General features: G+C 41.7%; 2 protein-coding genes across 2 annotated transcripts; one reads left to right on the forward strand and one right to left on the reverse strand.

The window, feature by feature from the left end:
- On the forward strand, window positions 1-2,756 carry LOC133928029 (uncharacterized). Its single transcript, XM_062374320.1, has 6 exons — window positions 1-108; window positions 199-837; window positions 1,390-1,599; window positions 1,696-2,198; window positions 2,459-2,513; window positions 2,595-2,756. Exons 1-6 carry the CDS (start codon window positions 1-3, stop codon window positions 2,754-2,756), a joined length of 1,677 nt encoding a protein of 558 aa, XP_062230304.1.
- Window positions 2,757-8,020: 5,264 nt separating this feature from the next.
- On the reverse strand, window positions 8,021-10,896 carry LOC133928692 (CASP-like protein 4B4). The gene is made up of 3 exons (XM_062375138.1): window positions 10,530-10,896; window positions 10,287-10,419; window positions 8,021-8,493 (listed from the first exon to the last, which is right to left on the reverse strand). The coding sequence occupies exons 1-3, from the start codon at window positions 10,772-10,774 to the stop codon at window positions 8,302-8,304; spliced, it is 570 nt and encodes a 189-aa protein (XP_062231122.1). The 5' UTR covers window positions 10,775-10,896; the 3' UTR covers window positions 8,021-8,301.
- Between the last annotated feature and the right edge of the window lie 2,790 nt (window positions 10,897-13,686).

The following is a 13,686-nucleotide window of genomic DNA, read 5'->3' on the forward strand; positions in this document are numbered from 1 at the left end:
ATGCAGGCAATGCAGAATGAGCTGAGGACGTTGAGGCAGGCTGCCTTTGCTGCTGGCGTAGTCCCTATTGGCGTTGCTGCTTGCGTTGCTCCTGTTGCAGATGGTCCTGTCAGTGGTGTTTCTCTCATGTAGTGGGTTGGCATGAAGCTAGATAGTTTTGACGGTAGTGGTACTCCGATTCCTGCTGTTGATTGGCAGTCGTATGTGGAGGACAAGATGGAGGCTTTTGATGTGTTGGCTCACGATCGTGTTCATTTTGGGACACAACTGTTGAAGGGTGAGGCACAGATCTGGTGGAAGGGTGTGCAGTCAGCTCGCACGGCTGCACATGGCCTATTGACTTGGCACGAGTTTGTCAGGCAGTTTGAGAGGAGGTTCTACCTGGTGACTTTCCTGAATAGGATGAAGATTGATCTGAATGCCTATATGCAGGATAAGAAGTCAGTTGCAGAGTATGAAGTGGGCTTCAATCAGATTGTCCGCTTTGTCCCACACGTGGCCCATGATGAGGTAGAGAAGGCAAAACACTTTCACCAAGGTCTCAAGCATTCGATCTGCCAAGTGTTGGGTGCTTTTCCAGCGGTGGACTTCTGCACTACAGTGGAACAGGCTTTGGGTGTGGAGATGCAGCAAATGTACACTGCTGACTTACAGAAGTCTTTAGATGGTGAGCAGTCTCGCGGTCAGAGCGATAGGAAGGACCATTCTGGTGACCCTGTTCATAAGAAGGGGAAGTTCCAGCGTCTCCAACCATACCACAGCAAGTCTTCTCAGTCCAGTGCTTCAGGAGGGAGCACACCTCAGTACCGGGCTATTCCTAAGCCTGGCATGGGGCTGGTGTGTTTCCGATGTGGCGATGCACACCGTTGTGTTGAGTGTCAGTGGACCGGCAGGTGTTCTATGTGTGGCTTGGATCACAGGGGCGTGGTCTGTAGGAAGAATCCCAATAGGAAGGTGCGTTGGGAGCCAGTGTCTTCTTCTTCAACCTCACAATCTAGTGGCACTGTCCAGATGATGGTGGCGACCTCCTCTACACAATAGTACCTTCCTACGCTGCCCACTCTGCAGTGCTTGCCGGCGCCCTCCAATCAGCAGTACCTGCCTGTGCCAGTCTACCCTCAGTACTTGATGGCGCCTTCGACTACACCGACTATTCCTTCGACACCTCAGTCTGGGGTGTTTCTACCAACCCAGGCTTTTGCTCCTTCCGCACCTCCAGTTCCAGGGGCATATGTTATGCCCTCTATTGACGGTAGAGTCCGTGGAGACGTGGTGATAGGTATTATCTCAGTTGATTCATTTGATGCACATGCTCTTTTTGACTCTAGCGCTAGCTTCTCGTTTGTCTCGGAGGGTTTTGTGGTTCGCGCTAGTCTTTTTATGTAGTAGATTAGTCAGCCTATTGTGGTCAGTTCTACTAGAGGTCTTATATCCAGTTCTTCTGTTTGCCCCGGTTGTGCTATTCATCTTGCTGACGAAGCCTTTGTTGCTAATCTGGTGGTGATTCCTTTGGAGCATTTTGATGTTATTCTTGGCATGGATTGGCTTACTCAGTATCAAGCTGTTATCTCCTGTTTCTGGAAGACAGTCTCTTTACAGGTACCGTCGAGTTGAGAGGTGGTCTTTCAAGGGAGTGCGGTGAAGTACACTCTCTCTTTGTTGTCCCAGTTGTTTCCTAATCGTTGGACTCGGAAGTCTGGCATTCTTTTACCGATGGTTGTTGGTCGCAAGGTTGCCTTGCAAGTGGACAATATCCCAGTGCTGTGTCGCTACCTCAATGTTTTTCCTGATGAACTTCCAAGTGTGCCCCCTGAGCGTGATGCGGTTTTTGAGATCAAGTTGGTTCCTGGAACGCAGCCTATCTATAGAACTATGTATCGGATGGCTCCAGTGGAGCAGGTGGAGTTGAAGAAGCAGCTGGATGATCTTCTTTCTAAGGGCTTCATCAGACCTAGTAAGTCACCTTGGGCTTTTGCGGTGCTATTTGGGGAGAAGAAGGATGGCACTAAGAGGCTATGTGTGGACTATCGTGCTCTTAATCAGGTGACCGTCAAGAATAAGTATCCTTTGCCTCGTATCGATGCTCTCTTTGATCAGTTAAGAGGTGCTAAAGTGTTTTCCAAGACTGATTTGAACTCTAGATACCACCAGATAAGGATTAAGGAGGAGGATATCGAGAAGACTTCTTTTATTATGAGGTATGGGCATTATGAGTATTTTGTTATGTCTTTTGGACTAACAAATGCCCCTGCTATCTTTATGGAAGCAATGAACAGGATGTTGCATGAGTAATTGGATGATTTCATTGTTGTTTTCATTGATGATATTTTGATCTACTCCAAGTCCGATGAAGAGCATGAGCGTCATCTTAGTCTTGTTTTGATGCTCTCTGGAAGAATAAGTTCTATGCAAAGTTGAAGAAATGTGCTTTCTGGCTTTCTGAAATGAGCTTCCTTAGGAATGTGATTAATCAACATGGTATTACTGTTGATCCTAAGGATGTTGCTTCAGTGGTGGAATGACAAAGGCCAACCAGTGTGACAGAGATCCGGAGTTTTCTTGGTCTTGCTGGTTATTATCGGCATTTTGTGCAGGACTTCTCTAGTATTGCAAAGCCAATGACCAAGCTTACTGAGAAGGGTGTTCCTTTTATTTGGACTGATGATTGTGAGGTCAGTTTCCGGACTCTGAAGGATAAGTTGGTGAATGCCCCTATTCTAGTTTTACCTGAGAGTGGCAAGCATATGTTGAGGTAGCTCTATAAAAGCCATTTACAACTCATGCATGAAATGACTACGGCTTTCCAGCAAATGAACCCCTAAGTTGTCATTTCATGCTTAAAGCTTTATCGTGTGGTCACTTCGTGCCTGAAGCCTTAGTTAGGATAGAGGTATTGACATTTAATTTATGATTAAAGCTCTGTCGTGTGGATACTTTCGTGTCTAAAGTCTAAGTCACGATAGAGGTGTTGTCATTTCGTAGTTAAAACTGAGTCGTGTGCTCACTTTATGTCTAAAGCCTGATGCATGACAGAGTGTTGTCATTTCATGCCTAAAGCTTTGTCGTATAGTCAATTCGTGTCTAAAGTGTGGGTCACGAAAGAGATGCTCTCCTGGTAGTAGGGTGTTGTCATTTCATGCTTAAAGCTAAATCATGTAGCCAGAGTAGTGACACACCTAGTCGGTGGAGAACATAATAGCCAAATTTACAAAATTAGAAATAATTTTAGAAATTAGTCTATCACATAAGAAGAATATTAGTGAATTTTACTAGATTTTTGGAGCAACATAAGTTCTCTATTTTTTTACAGAGAAGATGAGAGGGGAAAATAGAGTTATGAACAGTACTTCTGGCACAGTCAAATGGTGTATATGTTTGGATTCAAATTGAATAAAAAGAAGAATATCACGTGAAATGATAAAAATGCATATAAATAGAGCATTACAAAGGAGCTCATTTTTTCACCATATATCCTAGGGTTGAAAATAATTTTAGAAATTAGTGCATCACATAAGAAGAATATTAGTGAATTTTTCTAGATTTTTGGAATTTTATTTAAGATCCTAACAATTGTTAAAAGTTATAAAAGTAGCCCTTTTTGATAATTTAGTTTAAATTCTACACAAGCTTTTTAGTGGATCCAATTAAAATAAGTTGCACATGGATTATAGACACGTACAAAATGTTCTAAGATTTTTGAGTAACAGAAGACTACTATTTTATATAGAGAATATGGAAGGAGAAAATAGAGCTGTGAACCGTACTTATGCCGTAGTACTGTTCACATGGGGCTTACAGGCAGCAAGGGCCTAAACACCCCATCAGAGGCGCTAAGTGCTGCCATGGTACCATAGATACTTACTACCAGGGTGGTAAGGACCTAACCGCCCCATAAAAGAACAGTAGGGGCTATTTTTGTAAAAAGTTCGAAAACATGAGCCAAGTTGGGCCGTTGTGCGTGGAGGGAGGTGGATTGGGCTGGGCTTGTCATGCGGAGGAGGAGTACAGAAAGAGAGGAGTCGTTGAGCTCTTGTCTGGTCGAAAGAAGAGGGTAACGGGTTTCGGTCCAAATCAAAATTAAGAGAAAGGGAAAAAACGTAATGGTGATTTGGTCAGACTGGGTTGAGATTTTGGACCAAGAGATGATTCGGCCCAATGGGGTTTTAGGAATTTGGAATTGATTTGCTATTTTCAGAGGGGGTTAAAGGATTCAAATCTGAACTAAAATCAAATTTGTATTGGCAACAAAACAAATAAAATCCAGGAAACTCCAAAATGTAATGTGCCTCAGTTTATGCATGCTTTTAAAATTTAAATTTGATACATATTTAGGATACTTAGCACGTAACTATTTGAATTTGTCTGAATTTGTTTCAAATTTGAAAAAAAGAATTAGTGATTTTAATTAGATGGGAAAACACAGGGTGTAACAGTAGTGATTAGTGACTATGATGCAACATTCATTCAAGTATCTTGGCTTTTCATCTTCAGGTAGCACAACAACGCGTGGAGCATGAATCAATTATAGGACAATGCAACATCGCTTGATTGCCTTACATCCGACACCACCTAGGGTCTTCCTAGGTGTTCTGACAACAAAACTTGGCAAATGTCCCAGAATGAATGTACAAGGATTGTATCATGGAAACCCGGAGGGCACTCTTGGCTATCCGAGCTAGAATACATCGAGGAGAAAGTCCCATCCATAGTCAGGGTTCAATTTATCGACAATAACCGGTCAAAATTCGTGATTAATGAGCTTATTGCTCCGGTCCGGTTTCAGAAACCGAATGGTAACCGAATTTGAATTCAAATAATTCTAAAAATAAAAGAAATTCAAAAAAATCCCAAAAAAACTAAAGACAATTCAAAGACCTTATGTGAAAACAAATTTCAAAAATAATATCGTTTGCATCATATTCTATAGGGACGAAGTTTGAAAAAAATGAAGAAAGTTGAAGCGTTCGGCTCAGTTATTAACTCATATTAAGAAAAAACTTAACATGCAGACACATATTTTTTGTGTAGGAAGTATCTTAAGAGGATCTTTAAAATTGATTTCACTTCATTTAGAGTTTTATTAATTTCTCTATGATTTTTACAAAGTTTACAAGCATAAAGTGAATATGTTAAGAAACAGCATTGTAATTAACATTTTCATGTCTACTATTATTTTTTCTACATAAAGTATAGTATAAATAAACTAATAAAAGTGGTTTTACTAATTTTAGAGGTGTGATGGGTCAGTTATGAATTAATCTAATCGCAACACATTTACACAATCCAGCATGTTACAATAATTAACTGATGAGTTCATGTATTTTTAAAAGACATAAGATCATGTAAGAAGACTAAAAAAATTAGTTTCATGATTTTTGGATTAGCAAAGAGTAAACTATGCATTTAACTTAGTTTAACAAACACATTTTCTCACAGAAAATTTTCAACTTTTTTATGAGTATAAATACTTTTATCATGTAGATCATATTACAAAAAAACCAACAAAATTTGTTTCACTTGATTTGAAGCTCAGATGAATTAGTTATTGATTTTACAAGATTGCACCAATTTTTAGGTTTTTTATTAAACTTCACTGAAAATCGAGAAAACCGCTTGATAAATCGAGAAAACTGAGCGGTTACCCAAAAAACGAGTGGTTACGGACAATATGGAAAATTCGAGAAAACCACTCGATAAATCGAGAAAATCGCTTGGTAACCGGTCCGATTCGACCGGTTACCAAGAGACGATTTTGACAAATTTTTGATCAAATTTTAAATTTTAACAAATAAATTTTGCACGAATTTCAGCTGAATTTTTAATGGTTATCGCGATAACCACGCATTTTTGTTATCGGTCAGGCTCGGTAACCGAGCCTCGAACGGTAAGTCAAACCTTGCCCACAATTAGTTTCAATGTTCTGGAACCTTTCTCCGTGTGCCATGCTCTTGAACCTTCGATGTCAAGTTATATAACAATTGTATAATAATTATGTAATTTTAGGTTTCGTCATTTGTTAAATTATCGGTGCTATGTTTAGTGAGGTTGTACTTTGTTGACCAATATACCTTTCACAACTGCCCAATGCTCAGCTCTGTAATACTCTTACATATGATGTGTTCAAAGCTATCAGCCCGGAGCGATGTTTTTGTGGTTTTCTTCTATTGGACTTTTAGTCATTGTGCCTGTATTTTGTTATGTTGTCTCTGCGGTGCTCTAAGGCTACTTTAGTTAGGTTCATAGCCCACTGTGTTTTCTATGATTTTTATTTCGTTTTCTCTTAATTAACTAAGCATGTTACCCCATCATACTCTTCTCCTTATTAATATAATTAATACCGTTTGTTAAAAAAACCTTATTAATATAATTAGTACCGTTGGTTAAAAAAACCATCAGCCTTATCTCGCCCATAATACAGGCCTTTATTAAATGCTTTGCCTTGTGCATCTTCGGTTGATCATACATCGGGCTTACAAGAAACGATTGATGTTCCTGATCTGATGTAAACAGCCCTGCTGGAAAAATTGTGCAATCTGGGCGCATGGATGCTCGTTTGTTGGCTTGTTTTGGCCGGAGTGGGGCCTCAAAGGGTTATGTGCGTGTCTGAGAGGGCACGTCACCAATCTCATCTCGTCCATTTCCAGGTAACCATCATTATCTGGATGAGACTGGATCGCTGGATCGATCTATCTTATTAACCTGTCGCACTCCACACAACGAATTTCTTGTGCCCACCCCATATGTCAGTTTCTTATTTATTTTCTCCTTTTATTTCGAGATTATTACAGAGACACCTAATAAGATGGGGTCTAAAGTAGCTTCACTACCAATTTTGCTTCTGACAGTGAAAATCTACCGCACTGCCGAGTTCACAACTGGTAGTGAAGCTATTCCTAGAAAAAAAATCTAAGCTCAAGCTACTCGAGATGAAGTCACTCGAGCTTGTCGCCAAACTCCCTGCACACACCGCCTCTTATGGACCCACCACGTCGCTGCTGCCAGTCCCGCCCGCGCTGCCACCACCACTGCCACCCCCGCCATAGAGGGCTCGCGTAGTAGAGGTGCCGCCACCGCCACTGTCGCCCCACATGGACCTGTCGTGCCACTGTTGCCACTGCCGCCTGCACCGTGAGGTCGACGAACTTGTCACTTGCGTGGTAGAGGTGCTGCTGCCGCCGCCACCACTACCGCCCGCACTGCGAGGTCAACGAACTTGACGACGGGGAAGCCATGAACGAAGGGCCCTCGTCGCCACCGCCATTGTCGCCCCGCACGGACCCTCCACGTGCAGAAGAGATAAAGGGGAGAGAGAGGCTTGTGGTGGAAAAGAGATAAGGGAGAAGATAAAGGGAGAGAGAGGCTTTTGCTAGAGCCGGATGTGATGACTGAGTACGAGAGCCAAAATTGCATTGAAATTTAATTTCGGGTCCGATCACCTATCACTGCCGATCAGTATTAAAAACCGCCAGTGTTAGGTATCACTGCCAGTTTTTGATATAAACCGGCAATGATAATTATTAAAAACCGGTAATGATGCACTGATAATGCTAGTTTATTATGAACCGGCACTGATGATGTATTAGTGATGATTTTAGTCAAATCGACACTGATGAGGTGTTATTTACGCTGAATTATGCGGTACTTCGTTCTGTCATTGCAGTTTTATAGACATAGTTTTACATTGTTTCAGTCGATGGCTTGTTTGAAATGTAGAAGCTTTACCAAAGTTTTACAGAAAACAATATAATTCCCGTAAAAGTCCAATGAAATCATCATTTTCCAACCTATGTCCTGGCATATTGACTTCATATATATATATATATATATATATATATATATATATATATATATATATATATATATATATATTGTCATTTTTTCGCTCGTTCAATGATTTAACGAGCCTATGTAGTAGAACCATGCTTGTGTTCAAAATTGTAACCCTTCCCTAGTAAAAATTAAGAAAGTATCTGGATGCACTAATATTTTGGATAGTGTAACATGAAGATGGTTTCATCCATTTCTTGTGAAGACATGTAGGTGCATTCCATGGTTATCCCGATGTAAACACATAATCACACAGAAGAAGCCATCTCCAATTGATTCCTCTAAGCACACCATCTGTTCATCTCCATCCCAATTGGGAGCTAGCTAGGATAATGGAACCAACCCTAGCTATATACCACACCATCAGGTAGAAATAATGGGCTATACAACCAATGGTAAATGACTCAGCTCAGATTGTACACAGGACGAAATTGAACCCATGAAGTATATCTGTATGTGGTTCCCCTGTACTGCTCATATGTAGGTCTGCTTGACGAGCTTGAAGCCAGAGATGAGAGCGGAGAGGGCGAGGCACACGAAGGCGAAGAAGGCCATGCTGATGGACGCTGCCGACGAGTCGGTGAACACGCTGTCCTCGCCTTCGCGCATGCGGTTGGTGATCGGGATCGCGGCGGATAGCGCCGACATCAGAAGGTAGGCGGTCACCTGGAGGGGGAACAGCAACGACCGAGCTGTGAAATTGTTCAGGTCAAAATATATAGCAAGGTGCAGGAGAAGTAAAGAGTTGTGTCTTTTCAGATCGCAGTATCAAAGTGCAGGATAATGTTTGCAAAATCATATCACTTGCTCAGTTTCATATATATGTTTTACAAAATATTGTGAAGCATTAGAAATGCTCTTAAAGATAGCATGACAGTGGTATGTACCAACCAAATAACTCACTTTCGCTCCAGTAGTCATATGAGTTGGGTAGATCTACCGGAAGAAAAAGGGCTCAATTCAAGCTCCATGCATACACATGCAAGTTTCCATTGTCATGAAACCTCTGAGTATATTTTCCCAGCCCATATGGTGGATTTCAGGTTCAGATTATTAAAACTCAAATGGCTTTGTTTCGTCTAGCAGAATCGAGAAACCTTTTGTCTCAAAGTACATGTTTTCTGGCATCCACGCCGTTGTCATTCATCTTATCTACAATGGCGGAGCTAGGATTTTTCTGTTGGGTGTGCACTCTAAATTAGCATAAGACTGCAAATTTAATATATGAGTATAAAATTTACCAAAATATAATACAAATATATTTAAAAAGGTCTCACAATATCATAAATTAAACAATAAGTTTGAAATTTTGCAAAAAATACAAAATAAACAGTTCAAATATGAAATAAGGCCTTACACAAATAGAAGATTATAATACTAGAATTAATCTGGCATTATAGCAATTCTCCCCTGAATTAAACTCAACTTGAAAAATAAAAAGAGTAATTATAAATCACTAAAAGCAATTTCATGAGCTAAAAATGCTTTTAGAGTGTTCCTTATGTTCCAAATAGCCCTCCATAATTGTTCCAGAATTAATTGAAGTATTTTGGTATTTCTTTAGCCTTGCTTTGATTTTTAGAATTTATTAATCAATTGGAAACATAATAGAAACGGAAAAGAATAAAGAAAACTTAAAAAGAAAAAACCTTTGGACCAAAACTCTAATCCTTTCTGGGTTGAGCTCAATTCTCTTTCTTTTTTTCTCGTTATTTTCTCAGACCGTCTCATTTCTTTCTTCTCTGGAATTCTTTTATTTCTTCTTTGGGTTTTCTTTTCTTCTCTAGACTATATACTATGAAAATGTTGGGCCAAACATTTGGGTAGTCTTAGGCCTACCCGAACCCCCACCTGGCTTCGCCCATGCTTATCTAGAACATTACCATTGAGCATCACTATCAAACGAATATAATATGAATTTGGTGCTTCCGAACGGCTGGATGCATCTATATGAATGTTTAATTTGACACATGGATTTGAGTCAACGATATAACACGGGTAGCATGATAATTAAGTACTGAAAGTGCCATATGGACCTCTGAAATGCATCATACTATCAGCTTGCGCAACAATTAAACACTGAAATACTATCACCCAAAATGCAATAGAATTAAACCTCCAGCGCTTAACACCTTGCGTAATGATTCCTAACACCTTGGAATCTTAGCCTGACACGGTTGTTCCGACGACGTGCTGATCAAGTGCAATATATTCTTCTGCTGATGCAGGATTTCACCGCAGCGGGCAAGTTATCTCTTGCTTTCCCTATCGTGCGAGCAATCGTGATTCTGCTAAAATCTCCTATGGGACAATGCTATCAGTGTTTGATGCAGAACTGCAAGATCCCAGGCACATCAACGTCCGACAACAGGAACAAGGGCTAGGAGCAGAATCGGCGAGACAACAAAACGAAAAAATTCAGCGCAGGTGGAGTAGGGAGAAGAATCGCAGGGGCTGACCTGGTCCCCGACGAAGTCGACGAGGAGGCCGGTCTTGGCATGCAGGTCCTGGCCGCCAGTGAGGCGGAGGCCGTGCCGGACAAGCTGCAGCGTCGTGTAGATGAAGGCGAGTAGCCCGATCGCGACAATGTACCTGACCGAACAACCAAAAGCCGTACGTTACGTACGGGTCACGCGCCGGACGGACAACCACCACCGGGCGCGGTGGGATTCATGAAGTGCGCGGGAGGGAGACGACCTCACCTGTACTCCTCGTAGTGGTCGAACTGCCTCCAGTCGCCGTGCTCGTTGAAGACCATGACGAGAAACGCCAGCAGGGAGAGCGCCCATGCCGCAGCGCGCAGCGCGGAGCCGGACCTGTCCAGCAGGTCCTGCGTCCGCCACCGCCGCAGCACGGCTCCCACCACGCCGCCGCCGTCGGCAGAGGCGCCCTGGCCCTGGGCCGGGGCGGCCGCGGCCTTCTCGAGGTCGGCGCCAGCGTCGGCCATGGCGGCTGGTGACTGGCGAGTGCTCGCGGGATCTGGAAACGGAATTGGTTAGGCGGCTCGATGGTTGGTTCTTGCAGCTCGCGCGTCGCAAGACACTTATACAACGAAGCGCGCTATTTTTGGGTGGCCCCGGCCAAGGATCTTCTGTGGCGCCGTCCGTCTGCCATGTGCCAGTCATACTTGGGAGCATTCTTCATACATGAGGAGTAGCACCGGAGGAAAAGCTCGAAGCTAATGATCTGGCTCAGCAAGTATTTGACTTGGCTCGATGTATTTTTGTAGCGAGCCAAGCTGCTCAGCATGTTTTTTTGACTCAGCTCCTGACCTGGCTCAACACCTTTAGTTAACAAGGTGGCTAGAGTTAGCTTACTAGCGCAAGCCATAGAAGGCCCAACAAGCAAGAGCCCTAACATGAGTCTAGAAGGAATGGAAGCCCACCGAAGAGAATGTGAAGTGTCTCGTATTGTTGTATCTGTAACTTGTTCATCTCACTCGCACCCGACGCCTCCCGTTCCCCGCTTGCTCGTTTGCACGGAGAAGAAAGGGGGCAACTAGAGTTTCAACACCCCCTAACCTTCACGCACCTCCTACCTTTGACGCCGCTTCACCTCTCTATCAACCCCAACGATGACATACCGCTCCATCGTCGCTAGACTAGCCAAAGGTACAAATACAACAAACCAAGAGTAGCTCTCCCTCTCTCTCTCATCTCTGAAACTTTGTGTTGTGTAAGTGTGTATTTATGGATCTAGATCCAGTAATACCATGGAATGTGATTCCTATGTTTTTTACAATTCCCTTTTGAAAGTCCACATTCTGGTAAGAAAAACAAACGATTCCTTCTATGTGGTACACATTTACTAGTACAAAATACTCCTTTTTTGGCATGTGATTCATGATAAAGTGGTGAATATAGCACTGGTCATGCAACTTGCATATTACTTGATATATGCAGTACCTATGGTCCTAGCAAAAGTATTGTACTGCTCCTAGTGATTATACTCTATTTACAAAAATATGCAGTACATGGACCGGCAACCAAGTATAGAATCGAGGAACATATTTGATGAGGATAGGTCTACACTGTCATGGACGCCCCCACCCAAAGCCCGTCCGCCTCGACACCGGGCATTGGCCAAGCTCGGCCACGGCTGTGAATTTGGCTTTTCAATCTGCAAAACCAGCCCCTTCTGCCGCCTCCATAGACATGGTGAATTAACATGTTGAATAGGAACTGTCTTATGCTATCCATATGTATGGGATTTGACATCCACTATGTAAGAAACTATCAAACGAGATAAGTTATTAATGACGGTTACTCAGTACGCGTTATTAATGTAATATTAGTGATGGATTAAATAACAACCCGTAATTAATATGTAGCCTGGGTTGGAACTCGATCAAGACACATCACTAACGAGAGATTATTAGTGACGGCGAAGGAACAACCCATCATTAAAGATAATAGTGACCAGTCACCTCAAAACCCATCACTAATAATAGAATCATTAGTGATGGGTAGAGAGAGCACACTCATTAGAGACAGGTAACCTCAAAGATTGTCACTAATGATGGAGTTATTAATGACGGGTAGAGAGAGCATACTCATTAGTGACGGGTGACCTTAAAACTTATCACTAATGATGGAGTCATTAGTGACGGAGAGATAATACGCTCATTAGTGACGGGTTACCTAAAGGCCTGTCACTAATGAGTCAGTCATTTATGACAGGTAGAGAGGACATACTCATTAGTGGTGAGTGATAAAGACACTCGTTACTAATGGCTGACTCATTAGTGATAGGTCTTTAGGTGACCCATCACTAATGACTGGTTGAATCTCGAGTCATTGCTGGTCGGGTAAAAAATTCATAACTTCTTTATACTAACTTAAATGCTTATATGAAAATTATAGCCCTCGACGAGGTCTACAACTTTATAGTTGATTATTTTTTATTTGAAGCCATATAGATGCACAAATGAATATATAAAGACCGTCAAAGGAACCACACATAGTGCCACAAACTAAAGTGCTAGATCTAATGTAAAACTAGTAGAAATCATTGAAAAGACGCACATAAGGTGACAAAGTTGAAAATTGCAAATTCAAAGTTTTTTATCGTGAGATTGGTAACTCGGATTGATGAAACGTATGCTCATCACTAACTTTCAGATGTAACACTATGTCTCCAAAAATTTCCAGTCAAATCGAAGAAGGTCAATTTTCGATGAAAAACTTCAGAGGTCCTATCAAGGGTCTTTCCAGCCTTTTTTGGGGGGTAAAAAAAGGTATAGGTCATATTTTTTTCGGATACGCCTCCTCGTTAGCTTCGAAAGTAGAGGTCAAACATCGAAATCGGACTCCGTATGTAAAAGTTATTGTTGTTTTACTGAACTGCACATGTTTTTTTTCATATAGAGTCGAATGGAGACAAACTTTATATGAACATTGCAGAACTTGGCGAGATCTACAACTTTGTAGTTGACAAAAATTTCATTTAAGATCATTTAGCAAAATTCTAATCCTCGATGAAATTTGACAAAATTAGTTATTAGTGACGGGTCATGGTTGCGACGCATTACTAACGAACTTTGACAAAAAAGGTTAAAAGGATAAAATATCTAGTTTATATCACAACTACGTGATAGCATATGTGGTAAGATGGCTACACACGCATAGAGGATATCGCGGGTTCGATTTTCATAGAATACAAACTTGAAAACAATATGAAAACAAGTGGCTTGTGAGGCATATAGGATGGGCTTGCGTTGGGATGGCTCGGATGAAAAAAATATTTTTTTTTGACTTTTTTTGTCTAAAAAATATAAAAGATGTTCATCAGTCATTAGTGACGGATCAAGATTACAACCAGTCATTAATATTCGGTCAACAGTGACGAATCACGGTTACG

This window comes from Phragmites australis, chromosome 9 (genome assembly GCF_958298935.1).
Source record: "Phragmites australis chromosome 9, lpPhrAust1.1, whole genome shotgun sequence".
NCBI classification, from domain to species: Eukaryota; Viridiplantae; Streptophyta; class Magnoliopsida; order Poales; family Poaceae; genus Phragmites; species Phragmites australis.

Bases quoted from the DNA above. Each gene is read 5' to 3' on its own strand.
- LOC133928029 (XM_062374320.1), top strand. From the start codon at position 1: ATGCAGGCAATGCAGAATGAGCTGAGGACGTTGAGGCAGGCTGCCTTT. The intron at 1,600-1,695 runs GTACCGTCGAGT...TGGACTCGGAAG, and splicing joins GGAAGACAGTCTCTTTACAG to TCTGGCATTCTTTTACCGAT. The intron at 2,514-2,594 runs GTGGAATGACAA...CATTTTGTGCAG, and splicing joins CTAAGGATGTTGCTTCAGTG to GACTTCTCTAGTATTGCAAA.
- LOC133928692 (XM_062375138.1), bottom strand. From the start codon at position 10,774: ATGGCCGACGCTGGCGCCGACCTCGAGAAGGCCGCGGCCGCCCCGGCC. The intron at 10,420-10,529 runs GTGAGGTCGTCT...TTGTTCGGTCAG, and splicing joins GACCACTACGAGGAGTACAG to GTACATTGTCGCGATCGGGC. The intron at 8,494-10,286 runs GTCAGCCCCTGC...TTCCCCCTCCAG, and splicing joins TCGACTTCGTCGGGGACCAG to GTGACCGCCTACCTTCTGAT.